The following is a 27935-nucleotide window of genomic DNA, read 5'->3' as shown; positions in this document are numbered from 1 at the left end:
TTAATTTTTTGATTTTTTAATTTTTTTACACAAAAAAATCACAAAAAAACAACTTTTTTAACCAAAAAAAAAAAAAGAAAAACCAAAAAACTACAAAAAAATAAAATAAAAAAATAAATAAAAATAAATAAAAAAAATCAACTTTTTACAAAATGAGCTGTGTCATGTCTCCATTATCGTGGCTTCTCAGCCTCTCTTTTACATTCTCTCTGTATATAATCTGTCTCTCGCTCTAGGAAAGACGGCCTGATGGGTTCGGGCTGCAGCCGTCTGGCCTTGCGCCCTTCTCGGCCCCAACTCCCCGACCGCCCCCGCCCCAATCGGTCCTTCCTCTCCTCTCTCTTCATCTGCGGTGGCTCCACTTCTCACGCCCCCACCCAGGTACACACACACCTCCATCACCATCATCAATTATCACAATTCTACATTTAACGTGGAAACCTTTTCCTATCTATTTCGTTTTCTCGTTTGTTTTTCATCAATTTCTTTTGAAAATTCATTGCATTTCTATTCAACCCCACTAAAAATATCCTATATTTTGTCTGTTGTATATGTTTGTTTGTGCTTTTCTCTAATGGAATGAGATTGATCGATCGATTGCAGATAATGGGTTCAGTTCCGTTTCGGGTAAATTGGGCTTGTTGATCTTTATTTCTTTGATACATTTACATGTATTTTATCTTTTCTGAGGGATGTGTTTGTATTGGATTTCATGGTGTTTGTTGCAATGCCATGTGTAATTTTAGGTGTTGATTTTTGAAGAATGTAAAAAATTATTGAGCTGGGTGATTTGAAATAGACCCCTATTTTGGACTGTTGGTGTTGTGTTAGGTCAACCAAACCACTTGGGCTCCTTTGGAAGGCAGTTTCCTTCAGTGGATTAAGTCGGCTAAAATTCGGCTTGATTTGATAAGGATGGTGCTTAGCAATTGGTAATAGAATGATAATTCTCAAAGTAAGATGCTACAAATGTGTAAAGTTTAAATAGGTTTCTTTCTTGTTCCCTATGATGAAACAAGGCTGGGTGTGAGTGCCTTCTGATCACAATTGGAATGTTATAGGAAAATCCTACATAACATTATGAATTTACTTCTAAGCTCACTTTGTATGCTGAACAAATAGCTCCCAAACATTCATCTGCATGCATTTATGTCAACCGTTGTCTTCCAAAGAAGATTTTTTAGATGCAGGTTTTTTCTTTTGTCTTTTGGATGAAGATGACACAGCGGAATTCACATGAAATTAGATATGGTTCTAGTAGACGAAACTCTTGAATCCACAACAAAGAAACCCGACAGTTGGATAAACACAAGTCAAGGAAATCAAATTATTGACCAAGAGTGAAATGATAATTTTGAACAATTTTACTTAGCTACCAAGAATCTTATTGAAAGAATAAATTTTCCTTGATGACCAAGGATTATATTTTCCTTAGTGACTAAGGACTATCCTAACTAGTTACTTTCTTGTAATACTTGGTCTCCAAGTATACTTCATGACCAAGGCTAGTATTTAGTTTATTATTTTCTTATATTTTCCTGGGTCTCCAAGTATGTTTGGTTTCCAAGAATTTGTCTATCATAAATAGTCATGTAAGCCTAAGGGAAAATACATTCTCTATCAATGTAATTTTCAAGTTACTCTATTTTCCTTGTGGATTTAGGAGTTTTCGTCTAATAGAATGATATCTAGTTTTGTGCGTATTTCGTTGTGTCAAGTGGTATCAGAGCAATAATTTGCCTAGTTCAATGGCACAAGATGTAGAAGTACACACAAACCTTGTTGATAATGATCGTGGGATAGGTGCTTTGTGGGAAGCATTTGAGAAACAACGGTAGTTGGATGAGATTTGTGACATGATTTTGGGGTTGACTCTCAACGCTAACAATAGACCACCAGCGGTTGATTGGGCACGTGCTGAGGGAGTTGCCTAAGGTTGACCAATTAATCGGGAAATAGTTCGTGCTGGAGGAGTTGCTTGAGGCCATCTTGTCCAAAACAACTTGAGAAGTCCAGGCTGGTATCATTCTGACAGTGAAGGGTCGGAGCTAGAGGTTGAAGTGGAGTGCGGAGGTTGTCAACTAAGGAGACAACAACAATGGATCGATGACTACCGGTTGAAGATTGATATTCCTCAATTAAATGGAAATCTACATATTGAAGATTTCTTAGATGAATCTTTGAAGTCAAACGGTTTTTCGAGATGAAGGAGGTTTTAGAGTTAAAGCTTTTGAAACTAGTTGTAGACAAATTGAAGGGAGGTGCTGTAGTTTGGTGGAACCAATTACAAAGAACTAGATAGGAAAGGACCCAATTCGGACTTGGCGATGGATGAAGCATCTTCTCATGGACAGATTTGTACCACCGGACTACGAGCAATACTTGTTCTTGCTTCATCAAAATTGCTCACAAGGGTCCAAATCTGTGTTTGACTACATTGTTGAGTTTTCTTGACTTTCAGATCACAACAATCTGAATGAGATAGAAAGACAATGAGTAGCCAGATATCTCAATGGGCTGAAGCAAACCATTCGAGAGAAGATTGGTTTGGCAGTTTTGTGGACTGTGGAGGAAGCTCACAACATGGGTCTCAAAGCCGAGTTGTTGGAATGCGAACCAACATATTTAGGGCATCGATGGACAACTCTGGATTCTTCTTTTCCTACCTCTGAAAAGGGAAAGGGGGTCCAAACGTCGACTGCTGCAAACCAACCCAAGGGTGCTAATGGTAGAGGCAACAACTAGGCGACGAGTTCAATGGTTGGAGAAGCTTCTAAAAGTCCTAACCCTTATGTCAAAGCCAACAACAGACAAGTGCTATAGTTGTGGCAACCCTAACCACCGTTCCAATGTCTGCCCAGAGTGAAGGCCAATCAACTTAGTGGAACAAGATGGTGACTTTGGGGCTGATGAGGGTGTAGCGTATAATGATCATGATCCATGTGATGGGGCTAAGCCTGCCATAGAGGATGGAGAACGAGTCAACTCTGTGGTCCAATGAGTTTTATTCATACCAAAGATGGAGGAATTTAGTTAGTGCCATAATATTTTTCGATCATGTTGTTCAATCAACCAGAAAGTATGTGATGTGATCGTTGATAGTGGAGCACTTGAAACTACAGACTGAACCACATCTTAATCCTTACAGCATTGGTTGGTTCAAGAAAGGTCCAACAGTGAAGCTAAATGAAGGTAACTGAAATTTGCCAAGTACCTATTTCCATTGGCAAGCATTATAAAGAAGATGTTATTTGTGATGTGATTGATATGGATGCTAGCCATATACTTTTGGGTAGCAATTTGATGTGGATGTCTAATTTAAAGGTTTGGACAACACCTATTTGTTTATGTGGGGGACTCATGAAATTGCTATGGCTCCTTCACCACAACAAATAGTGTCAAAACCCCCTAAAGTAGAGGGCAATCTTTTCTCACCATCGCTAGTTCAGAAGCTGAGTTTGTGACATATTTTAAAGCTTCATATGAGATTTATGTGATGGTTGTCAAAGATCTAGTGACGGAAGGAAAGAAGAAAGCAATGGTATCGATTCCAAAGAAGTTACATCCATTGATTGAGGAATTTAAAGAGCTCATTGCTGATGAACTACCGAATGAGCTACCATTGGTGAGGGATTTCCAACATCAAATTGATTTGTGTTGGGAACTAATTTGCCAAACTTACTGCATTACATGATGAACCCAAAGGAGAATGAGATTTTGAGGGAGAAGGTTGAAGAGTTGCTGCAGAAGGGGCATGTTCTTGAAAGTTTTAGTCCATGTGCCATTCCAGCTCTTTTGATGCCGAAAAAGATGGAAGTTGTGTATGTGTGTTGATAACCGAGGTATCAACAAAATCACCATCAAGTACAAATTTCCTATTCCACCTCTAGATGATATGCTTGAAGGTTTAACCCTCGAATCTGTAAGTTTTTGAATAATTTTGTATATTCGATTGTGTCAATTTATAAAGAGTTCATCAGTTTATATAGCCCTAAATCTATGACTAAAAAAGGAAATACTAACTAATTCCTATTTACACAATCATGCCATATATACACAACATGCCATATATACAATATATTCTCACACCCCCGCTCAAACTCAAGGTGTTTTAGCAAAAAATACTGAGAGTTTGCTAAGAAAAAACTGAAACCGAGCGGTAGTGTGAGTCTTGGTGAAGAAGTCCGCAAGTTGCAAAGTCGAGGAGACAAAAGGAAGTCAGATAGAGCGAGACTGCAAATGTTGTCGGACAAAGTAACAATCAATCTCAATGTGTTTTGTGTGTTCATGGAAGACAGTATTGTGGGCAATCTGAATAGCACTACGGTTGTCACAATAGAGAGAGGTCGGAGAAGACTGAGGTACACCTAACTCAGTCAAGAGACAATGAAGCTAAACAATCTCAGCAGTGGCATGAGCCATAGCACGGTACTCAGCCTCGGCAGTGGAACGCGCAACAACAATCTATTTCTTTGCCTTCCAAGAGATCAAGGAATCACCAAGAAACATGCAGAAGCCAGAAGTGGACTTGCGATCAGTGACATCACTAGCCCAATCAGAATCAACATAATCCACCAAGTCCAAAGAGGAAGTAGAAGACAACAGTAAATCTTGAAATATAGTGCCCGGAGATAGCAAAGAATCCGAATCAAAGTAGCCCAATGGTTAGAGTGAGGAGCAGAGACAAACTGGCTAACCATATGAACAACATAGGCAAGATCAGGACGAGTAACCATCAGATAGACTAAGCAACCCACGAGCTCTCGATGTAACGTGGGATCATCTAGAGGGACACCATCAGTAGAGTTGAGCTTCACATTAAGCTCAATAGGTGTATCAAAAACCTTAGTATCAGTAAGACCGGCACGGTGAATAACCTCATTAGCATACTTGGCTTGAGACAGAAAATAGCCCTTTGGAGAAGAGGCAACCTCAATACCAAGAAAATACCACAATGGACTCAGATCTTTTATTTCGAAGGTGCGGAAGAGATGTTGCTTAACCTCAGAGATAACAGAAGAGTCAGAGCTAGTGATGATCATATCATCCACATAGAGTAGGAGAGCAACGAAACCAGCCAGGTATATCTCAGAAACAAAGTAGAGTTGGAAGCAGAAGGATGAAACCCAAACTCGGTAATGGCAGTCTGAAAGCGATCATACCAAGCACGAGGAGACTGCTTCAAACCATACAGAGCACCCCGAAGATGACAAACCTACCTAGAGAAGTGGAGAAGACTAGGGGGAGGACGCATGTAGACCTCCTCAGTGAGATGACCGTTAAGAAAAGCATTCTTAACGTCCATTTGATAGAGAGGCCGATGTCGAACAGTAGCAATAAAAATCAAGGTACGAACAATAGTCATCTTGGCAACAGGAGCAAATGTCTCCTCATAATTAATACTATACTCTTGTGAGAAACCCTTGGCAACCAAGCGAGCTTTGTAGCGCTCGAGAGAACCATCAGAATGAGTCTTGACTTTATAGACCCATTTGCAACCAACTAGATTCTTGCTAGCAGGCAAAGGAACCAACGCCCAAGTGTTAGCCTTCTGTAAGGAAACCAACTCATCCTCTATAGCTTGAACCTAATTAGGATCCTGACAGGTCTCCGTGTAAGACTGTGGTTCTGAAAAATAATGAATAATAGACAAAAAGGTACGATAGGAAATAGAAAAACATGTATTAAACCAACCTAATCTGTTTGGAGGATGACACTTATGAGGAGGATATCGGTGTGCAGCAGGATTAGGGTCGTCAGAAGCAGAAGGAGCAGCAATAAGAGTAGAGACAACTGGTGGTAGAGGAGCCTGGCGACGAGAATCGACCTACATTGAAGGGGAAGAAGCCGAAGGAGTAGAAGGAGCCATAGGTGACGCAAACAGAGAAGTAGGAATGGGCTCAAGAGGAACAGTGGAGATATACTCATCAGATGAGACCTCAGAGGAAAATGGGTCAATGTGAACCAAATCCTCTTTGGAAATTGGAGCAGTGAGAGGTGGAAGCTGAAAGTAAGACAGGCGTTCGAGAAAGCAACATGACAGGTGACATAAAGGCGATGAGAGATAGGATCGTAACAGCGGTAGCCTTTTTGAGTAAGACTGTAACCTAAAAAGACATTGAGGACAGATCGGACACTAAGTTTGGTCCTATCTTTGCGGGGAAGAAGGACAAAACAGGCAGACCCAAACACACGAAGAATGAAGTAGTTAGGAATTTGGGAGAATAAAGCCTCATAAGGAGACCGACTAGAAACAAGGAGAGTAGGCATGCAGTTGAGAAAAAAAAAGCAGTAAGAACTGTCTCTCCCCAGAATTGAGCCAAAACTGAGGCAGAGAGAAGAAGAGACCTAGCTCTCTCAAGGAGATGACGGTGTTTACGCTCGACTCGACCATTTTGGGCAGGTGTATCTGTACAGAAAGTTTGGTGAATGGTACCCAAATTGGCCAAATACTCACAGAACTCATTTTTAAAATATTCCCACCCAAGTCAGATCGTAACACTTTAATTGTAGACCCAAACTGAGTAGTAATCATAGACTAAAAGGTACGGTATATCTGATAGAAATAGGACTTATGAGTCATAAGGTAAACCCAAGTGTAACTGGTGCAATCATCAACAAATGACACATAGTATGCAGAACCCTCCTTGGTGAGAACAGGAGAAGGGCCGCCCCAGACATCAGTATAAACTAAAGAAAACGGTGTAGCAGATATAGAAGTATTGTTACGGAAAGATAAGGCTGTCATTTTGGCAAGTTTACACCCTTGGCACTTGGTAAGTTGACTAGGAGAAACTTTATCCAATATACTTTACTGAGCTAAAGATCGTAAGCGGTCAGCAGACAAATGCCCTAATCTAGAATGCCACAAATAGAAAGGACTGGAAAGAAAATCTAATTGAAAAAAAGAAAAGACAGTCAGAGAGGTAGGCATAGACAGATGCAAGTTTTGTTCGACATAGAGCTCTCCAACTTTATGGCCAGTCCTAATCTGCTAGTTGGACATTCGATCCTACACAGAACAGGTAGAAGAAGAAAAGATAACATTAAAACCAGAGGCATCAAATTGACTAATAGATAATAAACTGACAGATAACTGAGGAACATATAAGACAGATAGAATAGAGACTGCAAACATAGCAAACGATAGGATAGACCCAATAGATATAACTGACATACTACACCCATTAGCAGCATTAACAGTAATAGGAAAGAGAGGAGGAGTACAATTCTCAAGTAAAGAGAGATAATGAGTCATATGATGAGAGGCACCAGAGTCAAAAAGCCAGATAGACGAAGAGATACCTGAAGAAGACTCAAGCAAACCTGAATGAAGAGAGGAAACAATGGAGGCAGATGGAGATGGCTAGGAGGTAGACAGTATATGCTGAAGCTGGCTAATCTGAGCACTCAAGGAAGCCAAGTTAGGATTAGGAGCGAGAGCAGATGCAGTAAAATCGGCGGGAGGCCGAATAGACAGACATCCATTCTTGGGACAATGGTACTTCTAATGACCCCTTTGATGGCAGTAGGCACATTCATCCGAAACCAGAGACATCATAATAACTAGAAAATTAAGGGGTTCAAGTGTATGCAAAATTTTATAGGGTTAAAATGCAATAACAAATAACTGAGTGGCCAAAGAAGAGTCCATGTTTTATTTTATATTTTTTTTATTAATAAAACAGAGTTTATATGAGAGGTATATATTTATACCACCAGATGATCAAATAACAGTGAGAGAGAGAGAGTGAGAGAGAACTGGACCAATTGAAACAGAGAGACAAGCACCAGTCGAAACAGAGAGAGAAGGCAGCTTGATGTCGCTGTGACCCAACCTCGCGAGTCTAGCAATGGCGGCGACTCAACTTCACGAGTCCAACGACAGATCACGAACCAGAGGCTAGGGTTTTCGCGAATAGGTCGTGAGGCAGAGAACGAAAGAGAGAGACGAGCCAAATGACTTGACGAAGGACTACTCGGGACCTTCGATTGAACCAGACGAACACAAAAGAAGAAGAGAGTCATGACTTGCGACTCAGAGACAGCTTCTAGGGTTTCGGTTCAGAGATAGCTCTGATACCATGTATGTTTCTAAATAATTATGTATATTCAATTGTGTCAATTTATAAAGAGTTCATCAGTTTATATAGCCCTAAATCTATGACTGAAAAAGGAAATATTTACTAATTCCTATTTACACAATCATGCCATATATACAATATATTCTCACATAATCCACAGAGAAAATAGAGTAACTTGAAAATTATATTGGTAAATAATGCCTTGCCGTTGGGCTTACATGACTATTTATACTAGATAAAGTCTTGGAAACCAAGCATATTTGGAAACCAAGAAAAATATAAGAAAATAATAAACTAAGATAATATTAGTCTTGGTCACCAAGTATACTTGGACACTAAGTTTTCGTTTGGGAAGTGGGTTGGCTTTTTGGCTTTTTTGATTATTTTGGCCTAGGGCTAAAAAGCCTCGTTTGGGAAGGGCTTTTGGCTTTTTTTACTTTTTTATGAGAAAAATAATGTAATGATTATAGGTTAGATGTGATGTTTTGTCTTATTGGGTTAAAAAGCCTATTTTGTTTTTTGTAACTAAAATAGTCAAAAAGCCCCAACTTTTGCTTCCCAAACGAAGCCTAAGTATTACAAAAAAGTAATTAGTTAGGATAGTCCTTGGTCATCAAGGAAAAGATAGTCCTTCCTTGGTCACTAAGGACTATATAATCCTTGGTCATCAAGGAAAATCTAGGCTCCGTTTGGTAAGACTTTTTAACTATGATTTGAGAATATGAGTTGTATTTTGAGTTTGTATGTTTTGAAATTATGATTTGAGTGTAAAAAATTTGTTTGGTTATGATTTTTGAATAAAGTATTGAATTGAGTTTTAAATTGAGTGTGGAATTGAGTTTTGAAAGTTTGATTTGACATGTGAAATAAGAAAATTTGTTTGGTTATGAGTTTTAAAAAGAGTTTTCAAAACTTAATTCAAATTGTTATAACTCATAACAAAACATACTACTTTCACACTATTGAAAATTCTAATCAACACTCATAATGAAACTCTTTTTAAAATTAAATTACAAAAATTTATTATTAACAGAAAATAACTTTGATCAATTTTTTAATTGAAAATACTACAAAGGAAATAATTTTTTTTTTCAAAATAAATATTCAAAAAATTTAAATCATAAATATTTAAATAATCTAAAAAATTTAATAAATAAAAAATTAAAATAAATATTCAAAAAATTTAAATCGTAAAAATTTAAATAATTTAAATATTCAAAAAATTTAAATAATTTAAAATTTTACCAAACCAAACCAAACCAAACCAAGCCTTAAGTCCCATCAAATGGGGTCGGCTACATGAATCCTTCTTCTCCTCGCGGCCCTATCAAAGGCCATATTATTAGTCAAATTAAGTAGATTCATATCTCTATTTATAAAGCTAGTCAACGTTAATCTAGGCCTATCCCGTCCCCTAACACTTCCATCTACCGTTACAGCATCGCATCTCTTCACTACTGCCTCTGTTGGTCTCTGTTGAATATGACCAAACCATCTCAAACGATTCTCTCTCAACTTATCTTCTATCGGTGCTACTCCTACTCATTCTCGAATACACTCATTCCTAATCCTGTCTTGTCTAGTCTTACCACACATCTACCTTAGTATCCTCATCTCAGCCACACTCATCTTATTTACATGTTGTTTCTTGGTTGACCAACACTCTGTCCTATACAGCATAGCTGGTCTAATAGCCGTTCTATAAAACTTACCTTTTAGTCTAGTGGGTATTCGTTTATCGCACAGTACCCCAGATGCACTTCTCCACTTACACCATCCCGCCTTAATCCTATGGGCCACAACTGCATCAATCTCTCCCGCTGTTGTGATAATCGACCCTAAATAACGAAAATGTTCACTCTTAGGCAGTTCTTGGTTCTGAATCTTCACTTCTCCTCTGCTTTCATTATTACTGTTACTAAATTTACACTCCATGTACTCTATCTTAGTTCTGCTTATCCGGAATCCTTTAGATTCAAGAGCTTTTCTCCAAATCTCCAACTTTGTGTTAACTCCTTCTCTAGTCTCATCCACTAACACAATATCGTCTGCAAAAAGCATACACCATGGCACGTCATCCTGAATATTTATCGTCAACTCGTCCATAACTAAAGCAAAAAGATAAGGGCTTAAGGTAGATCCTTGGTGTAATCCTACAGTGATAGAAAATTCATTTGTCTCTCCAGCTGGCGATCTAATAGTGGTTACCACCCCTTCATACATGTTCCTAATCACGTCAATGTAGCCTTTTGTCATCCCTTTCTTCTCTAACACCCACCATATTATATCCCGGGACACTCTGTCATATGCTTTCTCAAGGTCGATAAACACCATATGAATGTCTCTTTTCTTTTCTTTATACTTTTCTATTACTCTCCTCAAAAGATAGATCGCTTCCATTGTTGACCTGCCAGGCATAAACCCAAATTGATTCTCTGACACCTCTGTTATGTCTCGCAATCGGCGTTCCATCACCCTCTCCCACACTTTCATTATATGACACATTAGCTTGATTCCTCTATAGTTGTTACAATTCTGGACATCACCTTTATTCTTATAGATTGGCACTAAAATACTCTTTCTCCACTCATCTGGCATGTTCCTAATCAACAAAATTTTGCTAAACAACCTAGTCAACCAAGCGACTCCCTTTTTACCCAGACACTTCTAAGCTTCAATAGGGATATCATCGGGTCCTAAAGCCTTATTTGATTTCATCTTCTTAAGTGCAATCTCCACTTCAAAGTTCCTAATCCTACGATAGAACCTATAGTCTTGGTTTATCGTATTACTGGCTATTTCTTCCCCTATTGTCGTACTTCCATGTTCCTCATTTAACAGTTTCTCAAAATAATTCTTCCATCTTTCCTTAATCTCATCATCCTTCACCAATACCTTAGAATCCTCACTCTTGATGCACTTTACTTGATTGAAATATCTTGTTTTCCTCTCCTGTATCTTAGTAAGTTTGTATACCCTCTTCTCTCCCTCCTTACTATCTAGTCTAGTGTATAGGTCATCATAAGCTTTCAACTTAGTCTCTCTCACTACTTTCTTGACCTCCTTATTAGCCAATTTATAGCTCTTAAGGTTTTCCTCAGTTCTATCATTCTGCCACTTTTTAAAGCACTCTTTTTTTGCCTTAATTACCGCTTGAACCTCTTCCCTCCACCACCAAGTTTCCCTAGAGGTGGGTCCCGTTCCTTTCGACTCTCCAAGCACTTCCATTGAGATTCTCCTCATACAATTGGCCATCGAATTCCACATAGTGTTAGCATCACCTTCTAAATCCCAAGTACCTTCCTTATCCATTCGATTTTTAAATGTTTCTAGTTTATCTCCTTTTAGGTCCCACCATCTCGTCCTACGACGCCCACCATCCTTCCTAGCTTGGTATTGCCCTATAAAACATAAATCTAGTACCAAAATCCTATGTTGAGCGACCAGACTCTCTCCAGGAATCACCTTACAATCATTGCATTTTAGGCAGTCCACTTTTCTCACTAAGAAGTAATCTATTTGGCTCTTAACTAATCCACTCTTAAAGGTTATCAAATGCTCCTCCCTCTTCTTATACATAGTATTGGCCACCACCAGGTCAGAAGTCAACGCAAAATCTAAGATTCTCTCTCTAGCCTCATTTCTGTCACCAAAACCGTATCCACCATGCACCCTTTCATAACCTAGTTTATCTATGCCCACATGACCATTAAAATCTCCACCTATAACCAGGTTGTCTCCTACGGGTATCTTCTGTAAGATCTCATCCATTTGCTCCCAAAAATCCCTCTTAGTTTGATCATCTAACCCTACTTGAGGGGCGTAAGCGCTAATAATGTTCACTATATTCCCTCCAATAACTAGTTTAACTAGTATAATCCTATCTCCTTTCCTAGTGACCGCCACCACACTTTCCACAAGACCCTTGGCAATTATGATTCCTACCCCATTCCTACGTCTATCCTTACCACTATAATAAAGTTTAAAACCAGTATCCTCAATTTCCCTAGCTTTCTCTCCCGTCCACTTAGTTTCTTGTATGCAAGCTATACTAACTCTCCTCCTAATCATAACATCTACCGATTCCATCGTCCTACCAGTTAAGGTTCCTATGTTCCAAGTGGCTACCCTAAACCTATAGTCTTGGACTAGCTTCTTTGCCCGCGCTTGTCCAAAAAAACGCGGAAACTTTTGCCCATTTTTCACCGCACCCAGGCGTCGATGCAGCGCCCCTTGCTCACTTTTCGAAACACCCGGAAGCAGGCGCAACGCGTCACTTGAGGGGAACGACCTAGCATTTAAACGATTCAAAGTAGGATTTATTTTCATAAGGGATCCGAGCGACTTTTTTACGTGTTGGCTGTCGGCTACCTAACACACAACCCTCCTCCTTAACCCGGGCTTAGGACAGGCAGAGTTGTTAACAACCCCGGCGGAGTTAAATAATTTAAAATTTTAATATTTTAAATTTAAAACAACTCTATACTCAAATCGTAATCAAACACATAAAACAAAACTCAATTAAGAAATTATTTTTAAAACTCATAACCAAACACATAACTCGAAACTCCATACTACTTTCACAATTCTACACTCAAATCGTAACCAAATAAATAACAAAAAAAAAAAAATTAAAATATTTAAAAATATTTTTATAAAATAGAGTTTGAATTTATTTTTATAAAATATTTTAAAATTTAAAAAATTAAAATCGTAATATTTAAAAATTAAAATATTTAAAAATATTAAAAAATTAAAAAAAAATCGTAACATATTTAAATATTAAAATATTTAAAATATTAACAAAATTAAAATATTTTAAAAATATTTAAATATTTAAAAAATTAAAATATTGATTTGAATTGAGTTTTGAAAAAAGTTTTGAATTATGTGTTTGGTTATGAGTTTTGAAAAAGTAATGATTATGTTTTGAATTGAGTTTTGAGAAATGGGTGTAGAATTATGATTTGAAAGCTCAAAACAAATACCACACTCAAATCAATGGGTGGAGCTATAATTTGAGAGGTTTACCAAACGGAGCCTCATTCTTTAAATAAAAATCTTGGTAACCAATTAAAATTGTCCAAAATTATGTCTCTCGAATTGCACCTTTTCGACTTAGGTGCGACGAATCTTTCAACTTTGGGATGACTCCCTAACCTTTGCTTGGGTTGGTCCATTCCTACTGACTTTGACCTGTGACTTGACACCTTAACCAAACCAGTCCTGTCTTGAATGAAGGGGAGCAGCTTGAAATTATCAACTCACAGGCCGTAGGGTATTATTCCACTTGTTCTACGTTGGAAGAGTTCAGAAACTGTCATGCACTTATGTTCTCAAAGCTCTTCCAATCCTTGTTTTAACACGAACATGCGAGTAAGGAACTTCGAAGCATGTATTACTGTTGCTTTGGTGTTTGACGGAGAATCCTTTTTGTAGTGATGTGGTTGTAAGTAATTGGATTCATATGCCTTCAGTTTGTAAATTGGCGTAACTAGGATTTGTAAATTGGAGAAATGGAATCTGATTATAACTAAGAAGCTTTTAAGAAACAAAAACTTGGACGACTTCTGTTATAGTTTAGTAAACATTGTAAGAACCCTTTTTTGGTGCAATTTCTATACAACGTAGATGTTAAATACTTTTAAATGACATTTAACATGTGGAGTTGAGGCATTGGAAAACATTGAATTTTAAATGTGCGTGTTAACATCCAAATATTAATTTTTTTGATTAATGGTGATGTATTCCGCTAGTGGATAAACCTTCAATAAACATTTGGAGTTCAAGTTACATGTGTGATGCAAGGATGTGAACTACTGTTACTAATATTTTTATGGGTTTATGATAAAAGTGGATCTTCTTTGAAAAGTTGAAATGGTTGTTGCTAGTGGAGGTTTTGAAAAGAAATGGTATGGAAATTTGTGTTATTGTGTGTGGAGAACATTCAAATCAATTCTTTATTTCGTGGAATTTGGGTGTTGGTTTTCCATTTGCTTTGCAAATAGGCTGCTGTAGATTAGCCTCAAAACTATCCTAAGAAGCATGGACATGGACATGGATACGGACACGTGACACGACACGACATGACACGAACACGACACAGACACGCAGACACGCAGATTTTTAAAAACTTCAGGACACGACATGTTGGTGACACATGTAAAATGTATAATTTTATATATTTATTATGTCATATTTTTAAATATTTAATATGTATTTTATGTCAAATATTTAATTTTATCAAATTCATTAACCTTAGGTATGCTATTTTAGTAAAAGAATTTAGAATTTTAATTTTTTTTGAAAAAAATAATCCTTAGCTTGTCCTTAATGTGTCCACAGCGTGTCCTAGCATGTTTGCAACATGTTCCTAGCATGTGTCCGACTATTTCCAGAGTATCCGACACGTGTCCGGAGCCTGTCGGACACTTGTACATGACCTCCAGAGAGGTGTTTGTGCTTCACAGAAACTATCTAATCTTCTATTATTTGCGGTCATACATTCTTCAGTGGTTTAGAAGTGAGACTCTTGATTAATAACATATACAAATGGAAAGGCACCCTATGACGAAATAGGAGTTGTCTAGCTGTAGGTGATGCAGAGTATAAGAAGCTTAAGGAAGAGCAAATTCAAAGAAGTGATGATATTTGGAAATTGACATGATTTCAAAGAAAATTTATAGTAAGGAACCATACATAATTATATTCTAGCATTATTGGATTTTTATTTTATGATTATTTTTATGTTTTCTAAGATTTTTAGATCGAGGGTATTTTGGTAATTTTATATTTGCTGGAATGGGTTGTAGGGGTCGCCCATGAGTTGTCTTGTGGGTCAAGTCATTTAATTGATTTTTATTTATGTTTTTCATTTGGTCTTAAATTGGTTTTGGAAGTCCAATGTATTTTTAGTAGTTTTCTATTTTGGTTCTGGTTGGAATACGAAGTCTCTGAAGTCTCTAAAGTCTATAAAATGTTGGAATAGGAAGTCTCTAAAGTCTATATAAAGCCATGTAACGCTTCTAATTTAATAGAGTTTATATTTTAGTAAATTTCAAGAGCTTTGAAGCTTTCTTATGGGTTATGTGATGCAATGAAACTCTAGGTGTGATGCCTAAGGGATTCTAAGAGGGGTTCCCAAAAGCTATCTTCTTCTCCTTTCTTTCCCTCTTGTATTTTCTGCACTTTCACAGCCCAAACACTGTTCACAGTCCTTAAACAATGTCAAAATCTCATCTTTTTTCATGCTTAAACTCTCACCCCTTTATTACCCCGTACAAACTGTTCAAAACTCTATCCTCTTATTGCCATTTTGATTGTCAAACCCATTTAAATTCAGCCCCAAAAGAACTAATTTGCCGCTGTCTCTATTCGTCCTACATCAGCAGGTCCTGATATCTTTTCACTTATAAAAAAGGTCTTGAACATCTTTCCAATTAATTATTTTGCTTATTCTATCTGTAGCAATGCCGCTGGGGCAGAAACTGGAATTTGATTGTTCTGCATTTTTGTTGGGTTCAATGGAATTTTGGTATAATAATGAACAAGAGAAGGTTACTTTTATTTATATATTTGTATAGGCATTTTATGATTCATGGATATTGCCCTTCGTGCTTTTTTCCTCAATGGAGTATCAGATTTGAGACCTGGAATAGGAGAAAAGCTTGAGGAAGGGCAAGGCATCAAAGAAATGCAATGATGCATGCAATACGGGGTACTGTGATCTTTTCTGTATTAGGTACAAGTATTGGGTACTGGTGTGAGTGCCAATGCATGTCTAATTGTCAAGCATTCCTAAACATAGGGCTGCAAATGAAACAAGCCAAGCCGAGCTTTTGGGTGTTCGAGCTTGATTTGTTGAGAATTAGTTGAACTCAAACTTGAGATGAGTAAGGTCAAGCTTAACAAATCGAGCTCGGGTTGAGTCAACTTGATCACATAATTAAGCTTGAGATTAAAAAGAAAAAAATTTCAAACTTCAATTAATTTGCATATTAAGAGAAAAAGAGAGCATTATTAACAAAAATAAAATATTGTTTATATTAATAATAAATTACTTCAATCAAATATGTAAATTTATACAAACACCAAATACAGTTAGAAAAATAAACTAAATTAATAAAAGTTACTTGATTTATTATTAAAATAAATATTAATTCATTTTTTTTTTTTTTTTTTTTTTTTTTTGTGTGTTCGTGAGCCTTGTTGAGTAGAGCTTGGGTCTACTTGAGCTTTGCTCGAATACTAAGGCCTCGTTTGGAAAGCGACCGGTTTAGCTAAAAAGTCAAAAAGTTACAAAAAAAGTCAAAAAGCCAACAACCTATACCAAAAAGTCAAAGATTCCCTTTTCTCTCTATTTTTTGCACATCTTTTCATAAAAAGCCAAAAAGTTATCCCAAACATACTAGTTTCTTTTACATCATATTTTAGCTAAAAAGTTAAAAAGTTACTAAAAAGGCTTGTTCCCAAACGAGGCCTAAGTGAGCCTAAAAGTCAAACTCGAGCTCGTTCATTTAGTAAACGAACCGAGCTCATGCTATTTATGAACAATTCAGTTTGTTTGTAGCCCTACCCTATGTTATCTGGAACGTGGAACGGGAACGGGAATGTGGTATGCCACATGCTCTAAAATGTAGTACGATAGTGGTAGACTTGTATATATTATACTTAAGAATTTAAGATATTTCTAGAGTAATTTTTTTTTAGATTATTAGACATTCAATAAAATGTAATATTTTTTATGAGTATTATGGCCCATTTTTTTTTATTTTTGTCTCATCAAAACTTAATATATTTGATTTTCTATGAGTCAAACCTTAGATTTTAGTTCATTATATTTGATTTTTTTCCTCCTAAGGTAACATTTTAGGATCACTTTGGATCACTGAATTTACCGTTTTGGAACAGAAGTGTATCATGTTTTGGAACGTGCGTACCAATACGTAATTCGCGGGGTATTAGTGTTTTCTGGTAACATAGGTCCTACCTAAACATAAATCTTAGAGTATTGGGATATGTTCCCAAAAGTTGGTACGGGTACGAGGACACCACCTGCACACAATAGTTGTAAAAGCATTAAATATGCTTATTAAATATCTAAGCAATCTTATTCCATTCGCTTTATCAACATTGTTCATAATTTTGGTTGTAATTTTGCCTTTGGTTGTGGAGTTGCCATAGTTAAAACATATTGGTTATGCATTACTATCTCAGCCATTTAGTTTGCTCCCTTCCATGCTGGCCTTAGTAGTAGGAAACTCCTATGAGGGCCTCACTCATCGTTCTGGAAATTAGTCCCCACTCCTGTTCCCTTTCCAACCTTAATACTCTTGTATATGGGTCTCGCTTCCCTTTCCTCATTCCTGCTCCCACTTCTGTCCTTGTCCTTGTGCTTGCTCCCGTCCCTGTCCCCACTCGTCCTCACTCACGCTTTCTCTTCAGTCCTGTCCCAGTCTCTGCTCCATTCCACCCCATCCCTCTCTCCTTGCCCCACTCCCGCTTCGTGCAACTATGGTGCTCGCTGATTGAGTCCATGGAGAAGTAATACATATGTCATAGCATCACAACAAGCAGTTTTAGGTTTCAACATAATTAGAGGCCCAAACTGCTTGTTCAATATGAGGATTAGAAGTACTTGCTGGTGTGTGAAGATGGCTTATTTTTAATGGCGCACAGCTTCTTCTCTGACAAACATTTTGCTTCATAGGTGTGAACCAACTTTTTTCTTATTTTCCCTTTTCAGTTGTTCTAAATTCTAAAAAAAAAAAAAGAAAAAAAAAAAAAACTGAAGATGATAAACAACCAAATTTCAGGAGTTCTAGTTTACCAGGAATCAATTTGAGAACCCCAACTTAGTAGTCACTTTTTGAACAAGGGATAAGTGGCAAATTTTTTTGTTTTTAACTCCCAAGTGATGTTTATTTGTTTTGTACTCTTGACCAGTTCCAAAAGCTTCCCTCCCGCCTAATCTTCTCTTTGTGACATAATTCTTTAGTATTACTAAATAGTAACATTAAAAGTCACACTCACGAAGTTTGTCACAGGAACTGATATACTGAACTTGTTTTGCAAGATGGAAGATGAACCTTCTAAATTACTGTTGAATTCTAAGAAACACAGGAGGGAGCCAGTAGTTGATGAGTTGCAAAGCCTGACAAAGGAATCTTCTGTAGCCTCTGGTGGGTTAGTCAGCCCGAGAACTGAAACTGAAACTGGAGCCTCATCTGAAAGCAGTGTTGTAGCCAGTGAGGAATCTTGTTCTGAAGATGGTACAGCTAGTACTTCTTATGACGGTCAGTCTTTTTCAGGCTCAGTTTCTGCAAATTTAATGTCCAATTTGGATGTTGTTAATGGTATTGGAAATGTGATGGACAAGAACGAATCTCAGATTTGTAAAGAGGTTATACATCCAAGTGATTCATCCCCTCAACAGCTTGGAGATTCTCACTCGGATGAAGTTTCTGTTGAAAATCATGCAAGTGAAGGGATATCTATCCGGAATTCTGTTTCTGATTCTGCTTCTGTTGTTTCTGATTCACAAGTAATTTCTCAGTCCCTAAGAGATGATAGTGTTCGAGAGACCACACCTCAAGGTCTTGGCTTCCTTGTGTCAGATAGGGAACGGGTCCAGAGAAGTGGAAGTGTTCTTCATGTTGATGTGGTGAGTATCTCTTCCAGCAATTTGTCCAACAGCGCCACTGAAATAAGTAATCGCGAAGCAAGACGAAATAGTAGAAGACTGTTCTGGGATGCCTTTTCAAGACGCAGTTCTAGAAGGCATAATGATTCCCCAACATTTGTTTTCTCAACTGATGATACTGATGGCCTAGGATTTCATGACAGATGGCTTCTTGATTTTAGTGGTGATTTCTTTGATGATGGGGCTGGAGGTGATTCTGGGTACATGGGAAACAGAATTCACAGCATGAATGAACGGCGTCGGCATTCAAGATCTGAGGTGATCTTTCAAATACCTTTTTATTAATGTTCATCTATTTTGAACACTTCAGGAGTAATTGTGTGTTCTGCTGGCCAATATGTATCTTTTTGACATTTCTAGAGTATCTCTACGTGCTGTGTCTTTATTTTCTTGACAAAACCAGCATGTATGTCATAACCAATTGTAGACATTATTTTATTGTACATAACTTCTTGGATGTTGGGTTTTACTTCTTAGAGGTCTGTGTACTGTAGAATAGATCAACATTTGTTGGACTGTAGGAGTTTTTTTACTGGCACTCAATATGTTCATTTATGTTATTTCTGAATCCAATAATAAGAATAGAATTAGATTTTCTTGACATTATTGGTTTGTCTGTTTGGCTTTTATGGTTAAATAGTAGAAGCTATATGCACACGTGTATTTATTTATTTATTTATTTTTCATGGCCACTGCGGAAATTTTACCAAGTGCTAGCTGCGGAACTTTTTGCAGGTCTGGGAAAGACTTCATAGTGGCCATGAAAGGGGTAATCCTCGAAGTAGTAGATGTCCATCAGGGCTTCATGCTGATGGCACATGCTCATGTGAATCAACCTCAATGCCTGAGGAATCTGGCACTCGTGCAAGTATTTCACGAATAGTGATGCTAGCAGAAGCATTATTTGAGGTAACTCCCCTTGATCAGCTGTCATGCTTTATTTTCCATGTGGCTACTCTCCCTGGTAAGATTTGATTATTTGCTTCATCATTTGTGAGGCATGACTTATATTATTGCATCTTTTGGTGTTTATGTGTACAATATCCAACTGTTGAAACTTGTTCCTTGCACTGGGCTTGGCGGATTTTACTTCGTAAAATAATTTTTTTTCGTCTTTTTAAATGCCTCGAATCAGGTATTTCAATTCGTGTTCATTAATGTTAATTGTTCTTTTGGTTGCTGGCAAAGAGTCTGGTAGTTGTGTAAGCATTTTATATGGTTGTGCTTTGTGAAGACTCATGTAAAGTTCCTCAAAATGAAAACATGTTTTCTTATCTAGCCCATGTCAATTATATTGTAGATTTCTATTGGCTACTCTTCCTCTCACAAATTGCTTAGCAGTTAGCATTCACATGCTTATGTTAAACCTGTTTATTTGTTTTGTGTTTTATTTATTTAATTTTTAGTTAATGGGTTTTTTTTTTTGGTCGGAAAATGCATAACTCTTACTGTTTCCTTTTAAGGACCAATTAGATTGTACTTATCAAAAAATAAATAAATTCTGAGAATTGTCAATATATAAGACCATTAAGTCCTACTTCTGCAAATTAGTAAATAATTTATTAGACTTCTAGTTGTGTCGTCTTGATTTATAATTACAATGTTGGCAGTAACTTACATAGACATGGTTTTCTAAATGATGATTTTTTGAATAATATTTCAGCAAAAGTAGGAACTTCTTTATTAATTTCCAAATACAAATTGCAAAAGAAAAAAAGAAAAAAAGTTCTTGAGTTGTCATATTATAATTTTTCTAAATAAATAGACTTTCTTGTTTTGGTAATAAGCATTTACATCATGACTCCTTAAGTACAATTCCGTCTACTCTTTCAATAGTAGGGGAAAAAAAAAAAAAAAATTCTATTTAATTTCAACATTTTTTAAGCTTTGAGGTTGCAATATATTTTTCTCAATATTTAGCCCCAAGAGCAATTATTCATTTAGTTATATGAAATAATTTGAATACTGACTTTATCATTTAATTAAGAAGACATTATTTATAACATTTTTAATCTAATTTCCTAGATTTTACGAACTTTATTTTTTTGAGTTGATTTCCCGTAGTTGGGTGTAAAATCAGTAGTCATTGGTAATTCTTTCTAGATTTCTCAACAGCCGAGTTTTGGATAGGATCTTGTAATGGATTTTCAAAAATTCAGTCACAATTTAATGCTAATTTGATTTTGGACTGCATTTGTCCAAAAGAATGGGGAAAAAAAGAAAGACAAAAAGGAAAGAATTGGGAACTGTGAATTTGATTATTTAGGAAAAGAGAAAATGATGACAGAAAAGAAATTTCTTGGATTGGTCGTTAAAATGGTAGTTACCCGTATATAATTTCGAAAGAATATATGCATTCAAGAAAATTGAACCAAACAATATAAAATTTCTAAAATTGTATCATCCATATGGCGCCACAAATATAATCATTTTTTATTCTTATTTTTATTTATTTATTTATTTTTTGGGGTAGATATATAGTCAAAATATGGTTAAATTGCATTTCTTCGTTTTTGTGTAAGAACTAAATGTCGTATTACACAGCTACGCTAAAAGAAAATGGCAATATTGATGTTTCGAATATTGAAACATTGAAGAATCGATAAATCTTCCTGCAACCAAAAGTTGAACGAATTTAGCATGATGGATCTCAATGTATGAACTTACATCTCAATCTCCTAAAAAGCAGCCTAAATTTCTTTGTTATGTGAGGCAAAGAGGGCAGCAGTCTAAGCTTTGCTTGATTTTCTTTTGAATACACCAATTGTTCTGCAACCCAGCAAATATTGAATTGAGCTGGCCATAATGCGGTACACTTAATGGATGGATAGAATCAAATTCCATATCTCTATGGCAGCCTCACAAGGCAACAAGAGGGTAGTAGCATATGTCCCTAAAGGACGGACTAATTGGTCCTACTCAAAGCAATGAGGAGACTTGTGGATCCTTAAAAGGGGAGAAAGTAGGACCTTTTGGTTTTTGGTCCAATGGTGGTGGGCTGTACAAGGATGGTATTTTGTTTCTAGATTTTTGGTACCACCGAAAAGAGACTTTATCAGCCAACCAAATCTGCACCTTCAAATGGTTGGGGGAGGTGGCGAACATAGAAGTACACATGAATTGATTTGTTTGGTTCGGATTAGTACTACCTATGATACGAGTTGACCTAAATTTTCTAGATACAAAAATTGTCAATTTTCCCTAAAATTAATGCAAAAACTAACCAATTTACAGTCCAACAATCTAGTATGGCTGATGAAGTCACAGAACATGGTTTGGCTTGGCATGGGTGCTCTTATATAAGATGGAATGAGAAAAAAAATACTTAAAAGGAGCCAAAGATGGATAGCAATAGTGGTCCAAAGTGGATAATAATCCCATTCTTGATGAAGCTCCTTATATAAGCCATTTAACCATCTGTAACACTAGAGTTTGTATCTTCATACATCTAAGCCATCCAACCTTTGTCAATGAGTTCCTGTGAAAATCCAGTTCAGTTCTTTGAGCGGACAAGCCTCCCTTCACATGGAGCAACCATTAATGTTTGAAGGATGCATAGAAGCATAATCTTGCAAACTTAACAGAGTTTTTGGAGCAAACATTAATGTTTGATGACACCATCAATGTTTCAGGAGCAACCATTAATGTTTGATGATACATGTTACTTCTAATTTATTCTTTTAAGCCCTAGTTTAAGTCCTAGTACGAGAGACAAGGTGCTTTGTTGAAAATTTTCCCAGTGCTTGATGAATTAAGCTTGTAATAAGTAACAAGATTTGTATTGAAGGGAGAAATTGGCTTGAAGTCAAATTTGATCCATGACTTGTCACTTGAGATGTTTGGAGTGCCGGTTAGGTGAGTTGCTAGGAATGAATCATCTAATGGTCCTGATGTTCTATGAGCGATTTGTCTATTATGGTCTTTTGTCAAATGAGGAATAAAAGAGATCGACCTGCTCAGATTAAATACTCGTAGATAAGTTGCAAGTTCAATACATTGAATTATTTTCTCCCATGATCCCCTATGTTATTGTGCACATGTATTTTTGTTATGTTTAATTTATTGGGCTCTACATGTCAACCATTAACATTTTTATCCTGTTGTAAGTTGTAACTATATTCAAAATAATTAATGACGCCCTAGATTTAAGGCCGAAGGAGAACTTGTATTCGAAATAACCTTCTAGAGAGAAAATTGTTCTTTATAGTTGGGGAACTGGGGTATTATGTTTTATCTTTGCAGTATATGTTGCTTTGCTTTGTTATAATGTTTGATCTGCAGGTACTGGATGAAATTCATCGGCAACCCATGTCACTTTCGTTATCTGTGGTCTCCCTCCCAGCTCCTGAGGCAGTTGTTGACACTCTTCCTGTTAAGCATCATAAAAATTCCGATGTATCTGAGAGTGCAGATGATGTTGTACAGTAAGTTTCTCTTCGCACTCCACTTCCTGGAAAGCTATATATACATATTAGGATTAATGAATTATTAGATTCAAATAACTGATTGTTCTTGGATGCTTGAAATGTATGTTGGGTTGGTTCTGAATTAGTTCTTTAGTATTTAATAATGTGCAGCTTACTGTGACTGATGCAGACAGGAAAGGAATCGGATGATGACTTTTATTGTTATTTTCTTACTTATAATTTAGGGAAAAATTTACCCCATTGTGGTTAAGAGCTGAAACACTATCCCCTTATGGTTTAAATATAGGGATATATATGGTTTTGGACCAAATTGCAACACTAACTCTAGTAGTGTCAATGACAAAAAGACATCTATATCCTTCTTTGTCTTTCAAATACTATTCTTTACAATAAAAAAATTAAATTTATTTATTTATATTAATTTTTAGGGTTAATTACAAATACATCTCCTGAGATTTGTCTAAAATACAAATTCACCCCTCTGGCTTAAGAAATTACATTTTGCCCCTTGGGTTTCAAATCACATGACAAATACTCCATTCTGTTAGTCAACTGTTAGGTCAATTAATTAACTTTGCTAATGTCAATAATTTTATTTATTAAAATACATATTTAACTGTCAATGCTCTTTTCCTTGAGTGAAAAAACAAATAAAATAAATAAATAATGGAAAAAATGGAGGGGGAGGTGATGAGGTAGCGGTGGAGGGGTGAAAGAGGTGGGGAGGCAGTGAGGAAGCAGTGGAGGGGTAGGGGAACAATTTGGGGAGTTGGTGGAGGTAATGGTTGTCACGGTGGAAGAGTGGAAGAGGGGAGGAGTGGCGATTGTATTGGTTCCAATGAGGAAGAATAGAAAAAAAATGAAGAAAAAAGGAGAGGGAAAAAGAAGAAGAGAGTGAAGATGAAGAAGATGTGGGTAGTAGGATTATTTTCTTTAGGTATTGGAAGGTAATTATTTAAAGTCAAACTTTGACAAGGGGGTGTTTGTAATTTCTCATTAGAGGGAAGAATTTGTATTTTAGACAAATCTCAGGGGGTATATTTGTAATTTACCCTTATTTTTAAACCTAATTAAGAACCAAATTTATTTTTACTAATTAAGTTTTTAAAATTTTTTATAGCCTTTAAACTTGATTTCATATTTAGTAGCATATTAAATAATATATATTTACATACATATACTTCTATACATTTATATACAAATACATAATTCACACAACAATGGAGGAGAAACAGGTGGGGGTGGTTAAGTGTCGAACCCAAGCTCCGATCAATGGACTTCATGATGAAAACCTGTCTGATTTGTTGACTGACAGACTCACTGTCTTGTATGAGCCTCTGCCTACCCAACTCCCATTGACCCAATTGAACCCAAGCTCCGATCAATGGACTTCATGATGAAAACCTGTCTGATTTGTTGACTGACAGACTCACTGTCTTGTATGAGCCTGTGCCTACCCAACTCCCATTGACCCAATTTCCAAAACTCAATTTGAGGAATGCTAAACACCAAATTTGGGGTTGAGCTTATTAGGGTCCAAATGTGTCTTTATATATATATAGGGCTCGTTTGGAAACTTGGCTATTTTAGTTGACTTTTCGGCTACTTTTTTAGCCTGGGTAAAAAAGTTTTGTTTGGAACGATAGTTGGCTTTTTTTCTTTTTTTTTTTTCCCTATATAATTATTTATTTATTTATTTTTTTGATGGTTGTGAGAGAAAATAAAATGATTATGGTTTGGATGTGACATTTTGTCTTATTGACTATTTTAGTCTTTTTTTTTTTTGTGTGTGTGTGTGTCTTTATTGGCTATTTTAGCCCACCCCAAACTTGCATCCCAAACACCCCCATAGTGTTATTGTGGATGTAAGAAAGTAATGTTCTTGCAGTGTACCAAGTAAACTATTTTGTTCTGTTAATTTGGAGTAATGAGGTGGTGGGGTTGGCGGGTTGAGAAATCTGGTTGTTGGGTGTGGTAGTGTTGTGGGAGGTAGGTTTAATGATGATTGAGTTAGGGTTGGAGGAAGTATATGAAGTCAAGGACAATGGTGTCTTTTTGCATAAAAAAATGACTTTTTAAAATTTCCTTGGGTTTAATTCTTGATACTGGCATGTGGGTCTCAAATTAGTTAATTTGGATGGAAAACTTAACCATTGCACTTTAGTCCAAACCACAAGGGAGGTATCTGGTCATATTTGAACTTTCCAAGGGGGTAAAATGAATTTTGCCCTATAATTTAAGAGATTTTATTATTTTATTTAGTATGTAATTAGGAAGTTTTTATTTTAGAAACACTTAATTAGCATTTTTTGTGTACCTATAAATAGACCATTATGTCAGGAGGATTATGCAACTTGATTGAATTGAATTGAGAATTTTTTATTTTGAGAACTAGGGTTTTAATTTATTTTTCTTGTTTTGTTTGTTTCTTTATTATTGTGTTCTCTGTCCGGCCATCCTATATCATCAGTGACACTGCCACTCCTTCCACTTTTTTGAACATATGTTAATATTGTCCTCATTGGTCAAATTCAAAATCAGCTGTTTATGTTAGCCTTCTATTTTATCTAGTTAGGATTTAACAATTTCATATTACAGGTGTTACATATGCTTGAGTGAGTATGAAGAAGGGGATAAAATACGGGTTCTTCCTTGCCACCACGAGTTTCACATGTCGTGTGTTGATAAATGGCTGAAGGAGATACATGGGTACCATAATCTATACTTCCATAAACTTTTTCCTTTGGTTTTTGTTTTTTGAAAAAAAAAAAAAAAAGAAGTTATTTTTGACAGTGCATATTTCTTTCTTTTGTTTCTCCGCTGGTCTTTCTCAGGGTGTGCCCACTCTGCCGAGGAGATGTTCGTGAGGGATTCACGGAAGAGCCTGTCTGCAACTCAGAGATACGTGTTTGATTAAAATTCTTGGGTACTTGTAAATAAGGCGGTTTTGCATTGGAAATGTTGTTGTTAATGCCTTCAAAATATATTTGTACTGTAGTATTTCACTACATTTTTTCTGAGCCCATATTTCCTTCCCTTTTTTCTTCCTCCCATATCAGCATTGTTCAAACTTACACAATAGTCACAGAAATGAGATCTTGCTCTGTTGTGAAATATGCGTTGGAACTCTATTAGTAAATGTTTTATCAGATTAGATCATGAGCAGAGATAGAACCATGGTGGTGAAGTGTTCGAGTATGTGTATCTGATCTTTCTCAGCCTTACCGGTCTTGTGTTTGTACCCAGTTTACCTTAGGATAGCACTAACTGGTCTTGTGACTCTTTATCAGCAGAGGCTACATACCCACCATAGAATCGAATCCTTGAACACCAAATGTAGGCTCTGGTGCAGTCCTCGGATATGCCACAACACTCACATTCCACCGCCTTCACAGCATCCGTGGTTGACAAGTTGGAAGGGAATCCTTCTTTAGGTCCATGTATTTGGATGTGCCCATCTCAGAAGGCTTGTCTGAGACTTCCCTTTTAAAGATTATATCCAAGGGTAATTTCCTTATACTGGTTCTTGAGGCCATTGTTCTGTGTGTGAATTTTGGAATGGAAAATGTTTAGTAGCTCAAAATTTTGTGGCTCAAATGGTTCGTCAAAACGATGTCGTTTTACACTCATTGACATTCAAAACGACGTCGTTTTGAGCCATTTGAGCCATTTGAGTCACAAAATTTTGAGCTATCTAGCATTGTTATTTTGGAATAATTGGTTCTGTAGAGCTCTTTGCAAGAAAGGTGGTAGATGTTGCTTGCACTTCTGATCCCAAAAAAATAAAAATAAATAAATAAATAAAATCCTGCTTGTGTTTCGAACCTGGATTTGTTGAAGGCAAAAAAGGGAAAAGTGAATGATTTTTATTTATTTATTTATTTATTTTTTCAAGAGTGTTGCACTTGTCAAAATTTTTTGGACCTCTATTTCTTTGGAACCCTAAATCTTAAATTTTAGTAGTATTTTTTTTGGACACCCTTCATATTCATAATATTTTGACGATCAATTACACACCCACCCAATTTATTTCATCTCCTCCGCACCGACTCGAATCCATTCCATTTCTTACAGAGTGCTGCATGGGACATTGCTTTTGGTGGAAATTCGTTTGGTGCTACTAAAATTCCGTCTCCTCTGTTTCACATATATACATATATATATATGTATATATTTTCTTACAAAGTGCTGCTGAAATTCGTTTTGGTGGAAATTAAACACTTTAGAGCCGAACCGACATTACAGTACTAAGACAAGATGTAGACTTTTTCATCTACCATCAAAGGTATAATTTCCTTCTTTCTTCTCTTCAATTAATCACGACCACACAAACAAAAACCATTTACCAACTAAAATCACAACCACACAAAATCCTAATTGTAGGAGAATATTATAATGTAATGGATGACCTGATTTTACATAAAATTTAATTTTTTAGGGAATAGAGGTCTGAATGTTATAATCTAATGGATGGCTTGAATATTATAATGTAATAGAAGTTTACATACCAACTAGAAATAAAATAAAATAAAAATATCAGAACCCCTTTGTCTTTTAGAAAATTTGTTTGGTTAATCCTTTGTCTTGGAGTGTTGGGTATTTTGGTTGTGTTTTCTTTGTGCATGAAGAAAACAAAACTAAAGCACACCAAAAACTTATTTGAATTTTCTACCAAAAAAAAAAAAAAAAAAAAAAAAGGGAAAGGGAAAGGCAAACAAGGCA

At 36.4% G+C, this 27935-nt stretch overlaps 1 protein-coding gene across 2 annotated transcripts; it reads left to right on the top strand.

Moving 5' to 3' along the window:
• Nucleotides 1–153: 153 nt before the first annotated feature.
• On the top strand, nucleotides 154–26327 carry LOC114257938 (uncharacterized). Of its 2 annotated transcripts, none has more exons than XM_028197759.2 (6): nucleotides 154–381; nucleotides 18160–19044; nucleotides 19522–19695; nucleotides 23068–23210; nucleotides 25812–25922; nucleotides 26048–26327. In XM_028197759.2, exons 1-6 carry the CDS (start codon nucleotides 250–252, stop codon nucleotides 26124–26126), a joined length of 1524 nt encoding a protein of 507 aa, XP_028053560.2. In that variant the 5' UTR covers nucleotides 154–249; the 3' UTR covers nucleotides 26127–26327. The 2 variants fall into 2 exon arrangements, with proteins under 2 accessions (XP_028053560.2, XP_082781278.1); XM_082925152.1 differs by having other exon boundaries at nucleotides 177–381; nucleotides 18131–19044.
• The last annotated feature ends 1608 nt before the right edge of the window (nucleotides 26328–27935 follow it).

Source organism: Camellia sinensis, chromosome 4 (assembly GCF_055761805.1).
Source record: "Camellia sinensis isolate YWXY chromosome 4, ASM5576180v1, whole genome shotgun sequence".
Lineage (NCBI taxonomy): Eukaryota > Viridiplantae > Streptophyta > Magnoliopsida > Ericales > Theaceae > Camellia > Camellia sinensis.
Note: the sequence above shows the minus strand (reverse complement) of the source record. Positions and strands in the feature narration are given on the sequence as shown.